The 18,118-nt window shown below is 43.0% G+C and overlaps 1 protein-coding gene across 8 annotated transcripts in view; it reads right to left on the bottom strand.

Moving 5' to 3' along the window:
* The window catches only part of SUSD3 (sushi domain containing 3), a 35,511-nt gene that overhangs the window by 6,106 nt on the left and 11,287 nt on the right, over positions 1-18,118 (bottom strand). For 5 of the 8 annotated variants that reach the window (XM_049826295.1, XM_049826300.1, XM_049826299.1 and 2 more), the window contains 7 exons: positions 17,957-18,074; positions 16,641-16,951; positions 11,291-11,479; positions 9,617-9,764; positions 7,749-7,796; positions 6,539-6,706; positions 5,876-6,024 (listed from right to left, as the gene is read on the bottom strand). In XM_049826295.1, the coding sequence (XP_049682252.1) occupies positions 5,876-6,024; positions 6,539-6,706; positions 7,749-7,796; positions 9,617-9,764; positions 11,291-11,479; positions 16,641-16,951; positions 17,957-18,074 (1,131 nt within the window). The remainder of the gene's footprint in view (positions 1-5,875; positions 6,025-6,538; positions 6,707-7,748; positions 7,797-9,616; positions 9,765-11,290; positions 11,480-16,640; positions 16,952-17,956; positions 18,075-18,118) is intronic. The other 3 variants (XM_049826297.1, XM_049826296.1, XM_049826298.1) reach the window with 3 other exon arrangements.

The raw sequence follows: 18,118 nt of genomic DNA, 5'->3' as shown, positions 1-18,118 counted from the left end.
GGGACAGCTATCTTTCTGGGCATGCTGATGTATAAATATGCCACGGCTCAAGCAGCGGAGTGCCCAGTTCTTTAATGTCTTTGCATGCCAAAAAGGGTTTGCTGTTTGCTCTCACAATGGATACCCTAGACTGTGACAACCAGGAGATCAGGCCCAGTCAGCATGGGTTCATGAAAGGCAGGTCCTGCTTGACCAACCTGATCTCCTTCTACGACCAGGTGACCCACCTAGTGGATGAGGGGAAGGCTGTGGATGTTGTCTACCTTGACTTCAGCAAGGCCTTTGACACTGTCTCTCATGGCATACTCCTTGAGAAGCTGGCGGCTCATGGCTTAGACAAGTGTACTCTTCACTGGGTGAAAAACTGGCTGGATGGAAGAGCCCAGAGGGTTGTGGTGAATGGAGTTAAATCCAGTTGGCAGCGGGTCACAAGTGGTGTTCCCCAGGGCTCAGTATTGGGGCCAGTTCTGTTTAATATCTTTATCAATGATCTGGACAAGGGGATCAAGTGCAACCTCAGTAAGTTTGCAGATGACACCAGGCTGGGTGGGAGTGTTGGTCTGCTTGAGGGTAGGAAGGCTCTACAGAGGGATCTGGACAGGCTGGATTGACAGGCCGAGGCCAATTGTATGAGGTTCAACAAGGCCAAGTGCCGTGTCCTGCACTTGGGTCACAACAACCCCATGCAGCGCTACAGGCTTGGAGCTGCCCGGCAGAAAAAGACCTGGGGGTGCTAGTTGACAGCCAGCTGAGTATGAGCCAGCAGTGTGCCCAGGTGGGCAAGAAGGCCAATGGCATCCTGGCCTGTATCAGAAATAGTGTGGCCAGCAGGAGCAGGGAAGTGATCGTCCCCCTGTACTTGGCACTGGTGAGGCCGCACCTTGAGTGCTGTGTTCAGTTTTGGGCCCCTCACTACAAAACATGGAGGTGCTGGAGCGTGTCCAGAAAAGGGCAACCAAGTTGGTGAGGGGCCTGGAGCACAAGTCTTATGAGGAGCGGCTGAGGGAGCTGGGGTTGTTTAGTCTGGAGAAGAGGAGGCTGAGGGGAGACCTTATCGCTCTCTACAACTACCTGAAATGAGGGTGTAGTGAGGTGGGTGCTGGTCTCTTCTATCAAGTCACTAGTGATAGGATGAGAGGAAATGGCCTAAGTTGTGCCAGGGGAGGTTTAGATAGGATATTAGGAAAAAATTCTTTACTGAAAGGGTTGTCAAGCATTGGAACAGGCTGCCCAGGGAAGTGGTGGTGTCACCATCCCTGGAGATATTAAAAAAATGCATAGACAAGGCATTTCAAGACATGGTATAGTGGGCATGGTTGACAGTTGGACTCGATGATCTTAAAGGTCTTTTCCAACCTAAATGATTCTAGGATTCTATGTTTCTATATTTTTATGATTTCTCCTAAAGGCTTGGCTAGGACTACTTAATGGAAAAGAAGAGGCTGCTATTTCAGTTTGGGAGTTACAAGCAAGCTGCTGGAGTTTCTCTGCCTTACTCCAGGCAGGAGATCCCAAGGCCAAACTGGCCTCAGCCCACCTGTACCAACCCTTCACCTGGGGAACAGCTACTGCTGACCCACGGCAGTGGGTGAGTGTGCCCCTGCACCCCTGTTAGGGTGACCCCACTCTTCTTTTTGACACCAGTTTCTTTAGTATAATTTCTTACTGACATTCACTTCCATCTCTCAAACATTACCGGTAGCTGGCCCAGAGGAAGGACAGATGTCATTAAGCTTCTCTTTGCTGATATGTTACGCTGTGCTTGTCATGGGGCAGAGGGCAACCTGCCTGCTCAGGCAGCTGACTAAGTCCAAGCTCTCCCACATGGCTGTTTGCTGGCGATGGAAGAGGACTGTTCATCTCGGGTGGTGGTTGCCGAAGCAATTGTTCCAGAGGAGGATTACTGCAGGGGCAGGTATTATTGTTCATCATAAAATAACTGACTAAAAAACCCCATATCCTGCTCAGGAAGGTACCCATTTTCAACAAAACTCTTAAACGCAGCACGGCATTTCAAATGCTAGTTCCTCTGCAATACCAAATGTCCCTGGTGCTCAGGGCTCGTCCCGGCGAGAGCCACAGTTCCTTGTCTAACCCCAAGCAGGCGCGGTGCTCTCGGCTGCTTTGAGGAAGGTCTCTCACTTTGGATGAATGATGGCAACAGTCCTGGCTTCATTCTTGTGCTGAACTGGCAAGACTTTTAAATTTTAAAATGTTAAAGAGAGCAGAATATAATTTACTGATTTTCTCCTGACACATGCTGCAGTCAGGCTGCGAGAGCTATTCCCAATATAGCCCCATGTTGACAAGTCCTGCCTCTGCCCCGCAATCCTCCCAGGGGGGCCGTTTTGGAGGTTCATGCACATTGTTCTCCTCTAACTACATGGCCCAGAGCTGCAGCTAATCTCCCTCCCATAGACGGCAGACCCTTTTCTTCAGCTAATCTGTCTCAAACCTCTGCATCATGCAGAAACCTGCTATCTCTGCTCTATGCTCTAAACTTCTGAGAAGCAATGCTGGGCAAAATATGTCCCACCCAGTGGCCCCATGCCTTGTAACTTGTCTTTCCCTGCTCAGCATTAGTTAGCTCTTCAAATATTATAAAAGAGCAAAGATGCTGCCAATGCTTGCAACTCCTGCATATAAGACTTTCTGCTAAAAATTGGTATTTTTACCCTCATTAGGTTTCCTTAGATCCAAATTAAAGAGGTGGTGTCAATAGTGACTGCACTCTGTAGTTAACGATCCCAGGTATTTGTAGACATATTTTTCAGGATTTTAAAGCAATTTGTTCAAGCAGCCAAGAAGCCAGAATGGAGCTCACTATAATTAGAATAGTTGCCACTAAAATTCAACATTTCCCTGCAAAACTATACATTAATCACATTTGTTCCATGCTTCTAACACGAGGGGAAAACGATCTCATTTTGTGGCAGACAGGTCCAGAATAGCACACTGGAGCGTCTCCTGTCCAACAGCTGGGCTTCTACATTATTTATAACTTCTATACATCAGCATTCTCCACCCATGTTATGTCACGTCATTACAGCCAAAATTATCTCATTGGCATACTAAGGCACTACTTTAACAGGTGATAGTTTTTTAATCCTAAATTACTCTGTAAACCATAACAAGTATCTTACCTGTCTGAAAGAACTGGCTTTTTGTTTTATTTTATATTGGCTTACCTGAAAGAATTGACTTTTCATTTTCTTTTTCTTACAGTATTTTTGATTGTGAAAGTATGTGAATCAAAATGTTAACCTCTAGTTAATCTCTAAACCTATTTCAATTAAGTCTGAAAAGCAGCATGACCTACATCCTTTCCTAGTCAAAAACAGGCTAAGATATATTCAAGAGGGTCTTTTTCAAGGGTGGAGGAGTTCTCACTCTTCCAGATACTTCATATCTTACATGAAGAAGCAGCAGAACAATTTTCTTTAAGAAAAGGAAATGCTATCGTAAAAACAACTTAAATTGCCAAGCCTCCACCCACTCTTTTCTCAGACAAGGGTACCACTCATCTTCCAGCCTTGCCCTTCTAAGCAGGTTGCAGAGCCACTTCCCATGGCTGTAACACAAAGAACAACACATATTGCAGCCTTGAAAAAGGCAGGGAGAAAATGATCAGCCTCCTGTGCTTCTTAGGACAGTTCCTAAGATTTCAGATTTGCTCAGAGGTCTAGCGATGCATTGCACAAATTCCTCCAAATGTCTGAAACATTAACACAAGACTAAGATAGGATAGGATAGGACAGGAAAGGACAGAAAAGAACAGAATAGACTAGACTATTTCAGTTGGAAGGGACCTACAACGATCATCTCATCCAACTGCCTGAACACTTTAAGGCTGACCAAAAGTTAAAGCAAATTATTAAGGGCATTGTCCAATTGCCTCTTAAACACTGACAGGCTTGGAGCATCGACCACCTCTCCAGGAAGCCTGTTCCAGGGTTTGACCACCCTCTCGGTAAAGAAATACTTCCTTATGTCAAGTCTGAACATTCCTTGAGGAGCCTTGGTTAAATTATCTTTTGGCGTGTTTGTGACCATGGACACACACTTTGGTTCACATGCATGCAGCAATATACAGAAATCTTTTTCCTTTGGGCTTGCTCGCCCTCAGTTTTGCTGCTCTTTTCCAACCACACTGCATGCCTTTATTTATTTCCTTGGACAATTAGTGCTATAACAGCTCCGCCCCTACAGCAACAGCCACATGGTTAGAGATGTCCTCCAAGCATAAGCTGCCAACACATCTGCTTCATGTTAAACAGAGAAAGGTACCGCAGAAATAACCCACGTAGTGAACATGTCCTTTCCTGCTGGTCTTCCCAGCTTCATGTTTGCACCTGCCCAGGGATTTGCCTACACTGTCCTGCTGATCCTGGTAACTGGATGCGCACACGATGATGAAACTTAGCCTAATTTGCCACACACAAAAAGTAAGTCTTGCAAGTGAAACACAAAGCTGACAGATCATTTGTTGTCTTCAAGAGATGGCATGAAATACATTAGCAGAATTCCCACATCTCATCCTGTGCATATATCCATTCAACAGAATTAAACAGTAGAAATTAGTATCTTTCACTAACTTTGATTAAATAGATTTTATTTGAGTGAAGAAAGGGAGCAGGGTACGAATTGATGAAGGGTCACACCTGTTCATAGAGCAATTCCAAGACAGTTTCATTCAGAGTCTGTCACAGCTTCAATGCCATTTCCATCTCTGATTAGAAGCAGTGCCTGTTCTCCACGTGTGAAACGGCTAGACTTTTGGCTCTGGGGTGCACAGATTAATACATCTGCTCTCCTAGCTGATTTTTGCTCTGGCTAGTTATTAGCCAGGCTCACATCACCTCTGCATGGTGGAAATAAAATAGACCTTGATTAACAGTGGACCTGATGCATCAGGAGGTGGGTACATGCACCAGTATTTAACACAGCATGTGTATTGTTCTATGTAGGAAAAAAAGAGTTCACAGGATTCCTTCCTCCTGCCCTCTTCAACACAGCATGTGTATTGTTCTATGTAGGAAAAAAAGAGTTCACAGGATTCCTTCCTCCTGCCCTCTTCAATTCCCCACTGAAGTTTATACATTCTCCAGTTTTCTACAGAAATAATAAACTTGTTGATTTCCGGCCCCAGAAAAGCTGCTTATCCAGAGGAATTGTATGTTCCCTGCTACTTTCAGTTAAGTGTACAGAATTTGGTAAACATAATACAGGAGCTTCTGCTCCATGGACTGGTGCAGATAAGAACCCAGAAGGAGCTCAAGGATCCAGCAGAGCACTAATCTCTGTTTACAGCCCTTTATAAGTTTATCTGTTATTTTAAAAGCAGATTACACTTATACAAAACATTAATATCATAGCAGATTGAAGTTTCCCAAAATTAAAAATTGCATTCTGAGTCTTCTAAAAACTGTTTAGGTTATAATCAGCATTTAATTAGGTTTATACATCTTTCTGAAATCACCCAAAGCTAGGAATTGATTAAGCAGCCATCAGACTTCTGTGCAAGTGCTCCATATGAATATAATTTCCAGCTGCACTGTGACATGGAAGTAGGTTTATAATCTGCATAAAATTGTTTTCTGCAGGTAACCACTACAAATCACAGATACTGCTGTACATAAAAGCTGTACAAGTGAGCAGTGAATTAGAAGCAAACAAGGATTGTGCTATGACGACAAAGCAGAACCCAAAGGATATGTAAGACACAATGACATGTGTTTATATGAATGGTAATAGCAAAACAGCATTAGAATTTAACACATATTCATTTTTCTGTTTTTCTTTTGTTGGCAGCAACACAGCCAGTGTAACACATCGGACACTTTTAGAGACAATTTTGAACTGACACAAAAAATACCTATGCCCACCATCCATGCATCCACAGTACATGATGCACTTCTTTCAGCGTGGACGTTTCTTTGGACTACCCCAGGCTCAGGGTTCCCACACTGTGGGCATTCACGCTGCCTTTCAGATGAGGATCCCACTGTGTTTGCCCTGCACACCCTGGTAACGAAACAATACTTCTCAAGACAGCTTTCACAGTCACCGAGGGATAAACAGTGATGCTTGATGCTCACCTTGAGCCGTACTGCAGCCCCAGGTGTCCCTGGCTGCCTCCTCCCCTAAGGCTTTCAGGCAAGCTGGCACCTTGACACCACTAACCAATACAGAGTAGTGACTTCCTGCTGCAGTTTAGCATCAATTTAACAAAGCCAATTAAAAACCTCTCTCCAGTTAATCTCATGCAACCTTCTCTGCAGACCAAGCTCAACAAAGCACTACTGGGGATAGATGAAAGAAGCTGCAAGAAGGGAGGTCACGCTCAGCTTCTCTGCTGTCTCACCTTTTGGGAACATTAATTCCCCAAAAGACGGGCAAGTTCAAGGAAAAGCCCTAACAACCCACTGGCATCATGTCCTCTTCAGGGGCATCCCTTTAAAATGCATTTTCAAGGAAACCTCTTTCCAAAGTTTGTTCAACAAACTCATTCCATCCCACTGTATTTTAATGGCCTTACCTGTAGAAGCCTTGGTTATCATATGCCATGTTAGTCACATCATCAAATACAGGTTTATTCCTGAGTTTCTTATTGTTGTTGTTATTGTTTCTTCCCTTAAAACCAAAGTAAGCAGCTTGCATGTGCTCTAGTTCTTCAGTTCTGAGCTGGTACCACAGCTGCATATCTCTGTGAATAAAGCAAGGGGTAAAATACATTACTGTGATAAATGGCTGCATATCTGAGCTTTTATCTGACCACAGCCCTGACTCCCTAGAGTTTAAATCTAAATCCAGGTTTACTGAAGACAGCACTTAAACACATGCTGAACTTCAAGTGTAAGAAAAATTTCCAGAGACCTAAATACCCGCTTAAATACCTTAAGGTGGGGGGTTCTTAAAAAGCATAAATGTTTTTCTGTAAAATAGTGTTATTTTAAGTATTATCCAGCACTCCTCAGAAAACAAGCAAACAAACAAAAAGAGCAATTTTCTTATGAGCACCTGTGGATAGTTCAAAGGAACAAAACCCCAATAATTATGTTAATTTGATTCAGTGGATTTTGAAAGTACAGATAATTGGGAAAGTCACTTAAGGTGTGATGTTGTGTCAATGTTCTCAGCGACCTTCATCAGTGACACACGGCAGGCCAGATCCTGTTGTATGTGAAAAGACTACAGACCACCCGCATTTCATGGAATAAATTATTTCAGAAAAAAAATATTTACTGTGAATTTTTGCAGCACTGCCATTCCTAAGGTTTCAGAAATCATCAGGCAGGTTGAAAAGATGAATTTACTTAAAATGGAGGAGACAGGTAATGTTGCCTTTGTTAAGAGCAGGGCTTATTCGGTTGCCTTCAGGATTTCCTTTCGGAAATGCTCAAGGCATTATTCATGCTGCTCTCTACAACTCTGGGGCAAAAAAAAAAAGACAATTTCTTTTCTTCTTTTAAAAAGAAGTCTAAGATTCACACAATCACAGACATTCACACTAGCTGATGGGACAAGATTAAATTGTGAGGGTTGGCGATGCTGATTTTGGTGTCATTTCTGTCCTCTCAGGATGCAATCCTGCTGCTACCAAAGACATTGGCAGCTACGCTCACACAGTGGACAAGGTCTGCAAGGAGGCTAAAATACGTGAGGATCTTCAGCAGCCTTTGTCCTTTTTCTCTCCAAATGCAGGGATAAAACATCAGATGGCACTTCAAATATCATCAAACAGGTACCTTGCAAGACAGGTTTGTAGGCAGAGGTGATCTCTTCTAGTAGACCAACTAAAAGAGCCAAAAAAAGTAGACAGGCAGACTTCAAAGCTAAAGGCAAGATGAGGACATCCTCCTTACTCCACAGGTACAGGCTTCCTTTTCTTTCAGAGATGGTCTAAGACACACTTATTTAACTAATCCCCTACTGAGTATTCTCATTTTGTATTAGGTTATCAAGCCTGCAGCTTCTTTTCAGATTAATGCTCTGTGCATCCAAAAGTCAATCCACATTTTCCACCAACATCAACAAAAGAGATGCTACCACTGGCTCTGGCACTCTGTAGCACGGGTTGAGCCAGTTTCATACAGAGATGCGTTACTCTTTCTTGCATGACGTGACAGTTTCTACATCGTCTCAGTTGCTTTCTGACAGCCGGGCCAAGCCACACAATGCCTGTAGTAACCCCAGGAGTGGGTGTCAGTCGTGGACGGGCTGCATTGGGGCAGCTCCTTCAGGAGGCAGTGAAGGGAGGACAGAGGACAGCAGGGAACTGAGAAGCTCCCAGCAAAGGGAATAATTTTATGTTCTGATGACAGAACCAGGTCAAAACGTCCGGTGTGAAGGGCTTTTCTTTTGTAAGAGAAAAATATCAAGTCATCAAAGTCATGTGAATGGCTAATTTTGACAAAACTTCATTTAAAATAAATGAAAAACAAGGACTTTGATATGAATAGTCTTATCAAAAGAAAAGCAGTGATTCCAAAAATGCCAATCAACTCCTTCATTTCAAAAAATTTCATGCTATCAGTGAAAACCTAATATTACGAATGACACCAAAGACTTTCTTTTTTGCCTCACAAAATCCTTTCAAGGGAAATAGAAAATCTGTATTTTGGTTACAATCAGATTTCGAAATGACAGAATTTCCCCCCTGAGCTGGTTCCCATGCAGCTCTAGAGAAAACACAGCTCAGAGCAGAGAGACCTTCACTCACGTCCTCCCCAGTCTCCCTCTACTCCACCACTACCCCGCCTCACTCCAAACACTTCTCTGAAGCAAAAAGAGGCTTAAAATCAACCAGAAGTGCAGCTTACTGTCTGCACAGCAGGCATCAGTGGGACGGGGTGCAGCCACCCCACCGAGCTACGTGCAGCAGTGGGAACAAAGAGCAGGAAAAGCAAGAGGGAAGCGAAGAAGAGGTGCCAAGGGAAAGCCTTCTGCAGCAGGTGACTCTGGATGGACGCTCTCATGAACAACAGTGGCTCGGCTTTAGCATACAGCCAGATTTGGTCATGCAGCCACTCTTCGCACTGAGTTTTTCTAATGGACTGGGTTGGTAAATTTTACTTCTTCCCATGCCTGTTTATAATCCTGCCTGCTGACTTGCGCTTAAAGCCAGAAGACAAAATCCTATGTCCTTCCAGCACAGCATTGTGACAGCTTTAAGTATGCTTTGCAGATGGTGAGGGCTTTGATGGTTTTGACATGGGTAGATTCACTTTCCCAACAGTGTCCAAGGAAAGCAAAGGAAAAAAGGAAAGAGAGAGAGAAGAAGGGAAAATGCAGCCAATCTTAAATAATTCAAGGAGAAAAAGACTGGCCAGCAAATAAGACTGGTATGTTCAGCTTCTGCATAATCCTGGGTAAATCCAGATCTGCCCAGGCCCACCAAGGGCATCTGATATTAACAGGCATTTGGTGCCTAAATACTCTTGAATTCCAAGTCTTTCTGTGCCTAAAGCCTGACCTACAAATTAAGGATTTTAAGTAATTAACATCATTGCAGTGTTGCGAGCACCAAGTCCTTTGAAGCTCTCTGCTATCACAGCAATGGGGTCCATACAACGTACAGTCTTACTCCAGTTTCAAAAATCTTTTCTTGACATACCTTTGAGTCCTCCTCCTTTCACTTTTCTTCACACACTTGATAAGACAACAAGTTAAAAAAGCCATGGACATCAGCAGAATGATGGCACAGCTCACAATGGAGGCAATCACTGCAACCTTAAATCCAAAAGTCTCATATTTTGATATGGCTGCAGGAAAGCAAACACAGAAGAATGTTTCTAAGGTCAACCCATGAATTTATCACTCACATTTTCATTAAAGCATGCCAAAACCTACCTGCTTCACAGTTCTGCTAATAATAGCTCAGTGAGGACTTTCACGTTAGTATGTGTCAAGATACCAGAGTATCTTGGCTTCAGCTTAGAGCTATGCAAGCTTCAAATTGGGCTATTTAAAAATCTCCTGTTTATAAGCTACTAATGAATTGTTCTCAAGTATTTCACCACTGCAATTAATTAAACACAATGCCTTTGGCGCTGCAGTAGCTAAAAAGCACAACTTTGTCGGCATATCAAATGCAGATGAGCTAGCAGACTCTTATGAGCAATTGTTAACAAGGACTGGAGCTGCAAAACCAAATACTGACAGGGTAAATGCGTTTAAAGAAGCCCTTTAGAGCAAGGACAGTTCCATATAATTACATCCTATTTGGCAGGCAGTGAACAACAGGTCTTCCTCTGTTTGGGGAAAGACGCAGGATGGAAGAAGGGACAGTATCTCCAGGGCTGAGTGATCACAGTGATCTGATGCTGGAAGCGAATTATCCAGACAAAAGGAGGAGGGGGAATGTGGTATGGCACAGCTAACACAGATCTCTGCCAACTCATTTGGAGCACTAAGCACGCCTTGCTTCAAAACTCATCTAGTTCTTCCAACACCATGATGACCAGCATCAGAAATGGTTCAGCTGAGCACCACACAAAGCATTGTATGTCTGCAGCCTCTGGAGGGAAGGATTTCTCTCATTTTTCTTTAATAGAATGTCTCAAATGAGAGATAAGAATAGCTGAGTTTGTGAGAGCACGATAAGTGTCTAAAAGAGCCATCCCTCTACTGACGATTTAAAATTACACAAGGTCTGAGACACAGACTGAGATTGAGACACAGGCTGAAATTCTCAAAGCTCAGAGGTACCATATTTTGCTTGGGCCTACTTCTCGTCAAATTACTAACAACCTTATAATAAATAAGAAGGAACACAGCATGAAAGGTAGTTAATGTTGTTGCCATTCAAACACGATTTGTCAATATGGTAACCTTCCCATGTGGCTGCCCACAGGCAACAACCTACAATTGTTCAAAAAATATCACTGTGTTTCTTTTACAGCAAAAATATCTTCAGAAAAGAATGCCAGGAGATTAGAGGGTTTGCAAATATGCTTGCACATTAGTTGGTCATATCTATACATTTTCTAAAGAAGGGTACAGCCTGTAGCTACAGAGCCACAGTTATTCCAAGTACAACACTACCAGGGCCAGTGATCTGAGATCAGGCATAAATTTGACCGAGTCTTTTCTGTGTCATGATAATGAATGATGTCAGAACACATATGGAGCGCAATTACAGTCAGTGGGGGCAACTTTGAAGGAAATTGAATTTGTCTTTTTCCTTGCACAGATGTCTAGAATTAATCCTAACATTGTAGGAGATAGGCAGGGCAAAATAAACACAATGCAGCCCAAAGGACTGGGAATGGTTTGGAAAGAACCTTACGCTTGCAGGAGGGCACTCCGGCTGTCCACTGGGTACCGTTCCCTTTCCAAATGCAGGTGATAACGCCTGGTCCCTCCAGCTGGTGCTCGGCTGAGCACTGGAACGTTATCACCGTCCCCACGGCTGTGCCATTGCCATGAATGATCTGTAGCATGCCGAGCTGGGGAGGGAAGACACGGTTGCACTGCCCTGCAGAACAAAAACAAAGCAAGACAATGCAGTGCCAGAGCCAAAAGCAAAGGTCCACTTAGTTTTATTGCGAACAGATTGTAAATCAGTCCAAGTTAATGGTCAAAACAAATAACAGACCTTGGGGTGGGTGATGCTGACTGCTCTGCCAAGTACCAGCCCAAGGCCAAACCCCCTTCAGTGCCATTCAACAGCTCCAGTGCCCTGACCTCCGGCATAAAGGGGGGTTTTACTCATGTTGCAACATTATCTGCTTAGACTGGTACATATTAATCATTTTTTTGGGGAAAAAAAAAAAAAGTCATTCTGTGAGTGGTGTGGTCTCCTACGGATTCCTGTCTTGTTGGACTTTGTGTGTTTAATAAAGTATTCAGGCTAGCATCTTCCATGCTGGGAGTATTCATTCCCCCATGCAAATTTTTCAAGATCTAATGGATTGATCACATATTTTAGCATGTCAGTCTACTTGGTAGCATCTTTTCAAGATCCTACAGAAACTTCCTATCTTTCAAGAGCACTGTACCTCTGTTAGTCTTGGCTGAAATGAGCCAGTGGGTTCAAAAGCCACAGGGAGGGGACAGAGACATACACATACAGCACAACTACATTCAACTTATCTCCATTTTCAAGTGACAAACTCTGCTTTATAGTATATCATTCAAAGTACATTTTCCTTCATTCAGCTTTTCTCTTTCTTTGTTGTTCTTTTTATTTCTTTGTTGTTCATACAGCTGTTCTTTGAGTCACAGAGCTCTTCTCTTGGCCACCTAATGTCAGCCACTATCTTTATACATTGAGTTTTACTGTCACAACATTCCTTGTTTCACACTCATTTTAAACACAAATTTTAATGATCAGTCATTAGGACAACATATAATATCCAGATATACTTCAAAGACAACAACAATAAATACATTTTCTGGTTTTGTACATGTGCGCTGACAGAATCAGGAAACTGTTTTACATAATCTTTTTTTTTTAACATTTGCTAAATATCAGCACTGCTTCTGCCTCAGAGCCCAAGTTTCCTGTCTTTCACTGGATTTCCAAATGACTGCAGCAGACTCAGAGGCAACTGTGTTGCAGTTGCAAGACCAGAGTTGCAAGCACTATTAAATTAAAAGGGGGAAAACATGCTTCCCACACTTACAAGCAAAAAGACATGTAGAATTTTAATAGCCTCCTTGACAGAATCACATGTTGATAGCAAATCTATTTTATTTTTAATACTAAAACTCCCCCCTGGTTATTAACTAATGTTAAGTTCCTGTGATCAAACCACAGCAGACAGGCTTACTACCTATCTTAAATTTACACTCTTAAAAACCTCAGACCCCTAGAAAACAAACCCAAAGAAATCTCAGCAAAAGACCAAACAAAAGCCACAGTGACAATTACTGGTCAAATCTACTAAGTAAACATGTACTGAGGACTAGCTTTTAAAAACATGCCTGTTTTAATTCCATGCAGATTATTTCTGTTTTGCCACTTCTTTCAGTCTCTTACTACAGCAGCAATTTGCCTCAACGAGAACAAATATCTTCTAGAGGGTCATTTCCCTTCATCTCTTGTTCTTCCTCCAACATTCCATTACTGGAACACATGGGATGTGTGCATCAGACAATCTTCCTCCTGACTCCAGACCAGCCTTATGAGTCTGGGCTTTTCTTTTTACCTTAATCACTCAGAGATTTACCATGAAAACCCTTTGTCCTAAGCTGCAAAATATCTACCTTTTTGCATTTTGCACTTTCAAGGCTATTTTTAGATACCAGATCACATACTTAGAGTTCACATCGGTGACACTTTTAGCTGCATGAGATGCAGAAAGTAATTCAGAGCCAAACTTGATTCAAAGTACATCTGCTTAGCCACTATTACAGCCCTCATGAGATGCTTTCAGTTGACTTGCCAGTTTACCTGGACTTGTTATTCAGCCTCTGCTCTCCAAAGAACAGATCATTTGGCACTGGATCCTTTCTTTCAAGACATACTTCATTTAATCCAGCATTGACCATCCTGAATAATAAGTGCAGCTGTACCTGGTTCAGGTGCTCTTGACCCTTTCCCGCACTGTCCTTGCCCATGACAGTATATGCTGAGTGATTAGAATCTCTGAATGTCAGTGACCTTGTCAGCATTATTCCTCAGCTGTGGACTTTAAAATATTTTTCTTCACTTGAGCACTACAAAGATTTCTAAGAGCCAGTGTACCATGAAAATGTGGATTTTCCTCGCCTTGGCCGGGGCTCTGACAGCATTATGTCATCTCCAGAGCATCATTCCCGTATGAATGTAATTGGGGCAGGAACCCCAGAGGTTCATCTTAATGACAGCTAACGAGAGCTAAACTTTTGAAAGCCTCTATGCCTGGCTTTCCACAGATCCTGAGCTGAAAGTTCATCCACTGCATTTCATGTACCTGCATTTGGCCAGAATAGAAATACCATTTCTTCTTCCTCATCTTCTAAGAGCTTTTCAACACAATTTCTTCCCACTGAAGTAAAAACATTAAATGTGTCACTACTTCTTGCTTTTTACAAATGCTCTTATTGAAATGCATAGATGGATTTTTGCTGGTATGACTTTGTGAATTTCATCCAAGTTCGGATTTACTATCTCTGGATAAAATTTGCCCTAATTTTCATCAGCAATGGTCTTCTAGTAACTCACTTGTAAAATGTCTCCTGTAAGCTCATCCTTTGCTATTAACTATCTATAATGTTTTTGTGGTTACTTGTTACAATCAGTTTTCTACTAGGTTAATTTCACCCTTCCGTCTCCAGAAAATCATTGTTTAGATAAGCTTCCACCCTCATATTTATATAAGCAGATGTTCCATATAGACTTATCCTTTGAATACTCTTCAGGCATGTCTACCTGACTAGATCTACTACAATCAAGAATCTTTTTTTTTTTTTTTTCCAAATATATTTTATATTTTTTGTTTCAGCTGAGGCTGGTGTTTGAGGCTGCATTGCCTCCTGAAGTAAAACACAAATACTGCATAAACATTTGTGCTGATGAGATTTACATCTTGATTTATATTTCTTTTCTGAATATCTAGAAAATATCACATTCAGGTCTTGGTTTAAACTTGGTTTTAACAGTAACTGTTAGCACCCCAAAATGTAAAACTGAATAAAAACCCCAATTATTGCTCGCGTAGCTTTTGTAGCTGCATCTCCAACCCTACAGATTCATGCCCGAGAGCCAGCACCTAAAGCTAGGAGGAACGCTTGAGGAACTAAAAGCCTATCAGCCATTTCTACATAGTTTGCAATAAAAATGAAAACTCATTATGTGTTGTTTAGCTTTGATCAGCTTCATGGCATCATTCCTAGACTTGATACATGTCTCCAGCACCTAGTTCACATTACTCCTCACTGCTGTTCTCCACTCCCAGGCTCGTGCTCTGCTTACACTTCCAGATACTGACTACTACTTCCAAGCTGAAGAAGAAAACTCACTTGCTGATACATCCCTATGAAGCAAAGGCTGGAAATTTTTTTTTTTTTTTGAAGTCCAACAGAAGTTGTGAGGACTCTAGCTTGCTCATCTTACTCATTGAAAAGGATTAACAAACCACCTTGTCTTCTCTGCATACCATGCCAACATATAGCATCAGCTCTGGTGAACTGAGATGATCATCAGCCATCAGCTGGCCAGTTTGCTTCAGGGCTCAAAGAGCCAAACACCTTCAAGTTCCTGCAGCTACTTCTGCAGCCTCTTGTAAAGCAAAAGCTGATTTATATAAATGTATTTCTTAGCTTGGCTTCACACTAAGAGGATATCCAGTGTTCAAAAAGTATCTGAATCTGCTGTTACTGTCTGCCAACACAGAAGAAGGGCATTGGCTACAGCAAATAAACAGATTATTTCGTATGACAAATAACGATCCTCAAAGTAAAGACACTAAAGTGTAGCATACTCCATAAATTCTTAATTCACCTCAACATCTGCGTTCAGAAATAGCCACGTACATAATTTCCAGCCACTGAAAAATAAAGAGTAATGCAAGAATTAAGAGAAAATAATCCAAAATATCTCTTCTCACGCACAGCCAGGATTATCTGTATTGCAAAATTGATTTGTCAGAATGAGTTACCATATGGTTTCATTGTCAGCAAGCTGCAGATTTATGTTTTGCTGATAAGACAACAGAAATGAGAGAGCAGCCTAGGCATGCTTGTCCATTAAACATTTCCTGTGCTCCTTCCATAGCGAAACATAGAGACTAAAAATCAAATACATCGCATAAGTATATACCAAAATGATCTAAAACACACCAATAATTACCTGAAAGCATGTTATCAAGATTGCCACTTGCTGTTTGTGGAGAAAGGAAGCAATCCATGACTTCACCTCATTATTGCCCATACACACATAACTCAAGCCTTTGCATTGCTTATTGTTGACTATTTAATGCAACTAAACCCCACTGGAATAACCAGATGTCAGAAAGAGACAGAACATTAGGTTCTACAAACCCTGCAGAAAAGAAACATTCTGATATTTCTGTAAGTCTGTTTTCCTACAGAAGCACATCTTAGAAATTAGTGTCCCTGAAGTCACAGGCATAATGTTGAACATCCACAGAAGAGCTCTTGGAAGAGCTCGCTCTGTCAAAAAGCAAAAGAAAAGCAGCTAGAAGTGAAATATGAAATAAAGCAGGTGTAGTAAAGCATCTTGTGTGAGTGAAACTGCCTGGCCCTGGCATCGGTCCCCTCGCAACCTTGCCTTCGCTCCCTCGCAGAGCTGGCCACAAGTCCTGCCAGGACCGAGCTCTTAACTGCATGAAGTGCTGCAACAACAAATGGCTGCAGGAGCAGCTTATCCTCCCACTAGAAAACTCAGACACTGGCACGGCTTTTTAATAAATTAGTGTTAAACATGACCACCACCCCAGCAGTAAACGAGATGGGGGGAGGTCCAGGCTCTTGAAGCTGCAGAGCTTGAACAAGGTCCCCAGCCGTGCCGCAGCCACGGGGAGGTGTGTTACCGAGACCTCCTACTGCTTGGTGGCACCAGGTAATGACCTGCTTCAACCTTTTCTAACAGAAGTACATGTCAGCAATGACACGATTTGACCTTTCCTACCTATTTCACTGGTTTCCAAGAGTCACTTATAAAGCTGAGATGCTGGAAAGCTCTTACTGACCTGTCTGCCATCCAACACACAGGTATGGCCCTACGATGTTATTCCCCTGGGGGAGGTTTTGGAGGTCCAGGTGTGGCCCAAACCACATGCACCAAAACACAGCCCTCTGCACACATATGACTATAAGGACCACCTTTGGTGGGCCCAGGGGAGCTTCGCGCTCCAGAGTCCGATGGAGACCTGCAAGAACTGCAGCAGCAGCCATGCAGGCAGCGGGTCTCCCGCATCGCTCCCATGGAAGAACCATCTGGACAACTGCAGACAGTGAAACTTGAAGGTACCTACAGAAGACATCTGTCAGAGCACGTAGTCTGAAAAAAGAAACACAGCTTGTTAACGATACGTGGGTCTTGCATCTGCCTGATTTCAGCATTCCCAAATGAAAATAATCCCTATAAAATATTCTGGGTTTCTACTGAAAATAAATTTTAAAATTGTGAAAAATGGAAACCAATTTCTGATCATTCTTACAGGGCACCATTAAACACTCGTGGAAATGCTTTTTCAAAAAAGCCTTTTCTCCCATTGATAAGAAATTTCCGTGCAATTAAGAGAAGGAAAGACAAAAGGAAAGAAGAAAGGAGAGAAAAAAGGTATCTGAAGCAAGTTTCTTCTGTGTTTACACATCCATACTCAAATGAGTTCTCTGCTCACACCTCAGTTACACCTTAGGCCTGCTCCTACCGACTTCCCTAATTTTTCTTCTGTGGTCTGTTTTGTAGGTAAAACTGATTTTTCAACACACTGTTTGCAACATAATTAACAACATGCGACAGTTCCGCAGCATGAAGGGCTGCTGGGACTCCCACACCAGGCTGAGTCCCGCCGGTCACGTTTCGGGCAGCATTGCTTTCTGTCTCACCACGCTCAAGGTCACTGGCGAGGCGGGAGCCCCCAGGACAAGCGAGCAGATCTCAGCACCCCGCGTGCTTCCCCGTGAGCGGCTAGTTTCCATCAGCAGCACTTCTGCCATTTCAGTTCGGCCACGGCAGCAGCTGCTCTCGGACAGAGCAGGATCCTTCCTGGCTTGGAGCAGGTTCAGTGCGCACACGGAAGAACAGAGAAGCAAATGCATCCAGAGAAAAGAAAGAAACAGCACAGCGTCAAATGCCACGCAGCTCTGAAACATGAGAGAGGCAGGAGCGCTCGCCAACACAGCCTTTTCAGATCAGTGAGCAAAAACCCAGACCCAACCGCTGCTGGATGCCGGGGACGCTTCAGTGGGAATCTGATCCACCCGAGCCTCATCCTCCGACTGGACAAAACTGACGTGAAGCCAGCGAGAAGAGAAGTCGTGGGCAAGGCATTAAACAAACCTGTCAACGTGGGTGAAGCAGAGCCGGTAGCGGTGCTGTCCCCTGCGCAATCCAGAGCTGCTGGGTGGCCGTACCCACCTCATGCGGGGCTGGCGGTTACTCTGTCGAGCTGCGATCCCTACATCCAGATGGGAAAATACACAGTAATGTATTGACCACCGC

This window comes from Accipiter gentilis, chromosome 23 (genome assembly GCF_929443795.1).
Source record: "Accipiter gentilis chromosome 23, bAccGen1.1, whole genome shotgun sequence".
Classification (NCBI taxonomy): Eukaryota; Metazoa; Chordata; class Aves; order Accipitriformes; family Accipitridae; genus Astur; species Astur gentilis.
Note: the sequence above shows the minus strand (reverse complement) of the source record. Positions and strands in the feature narration are given on the sequence as shown.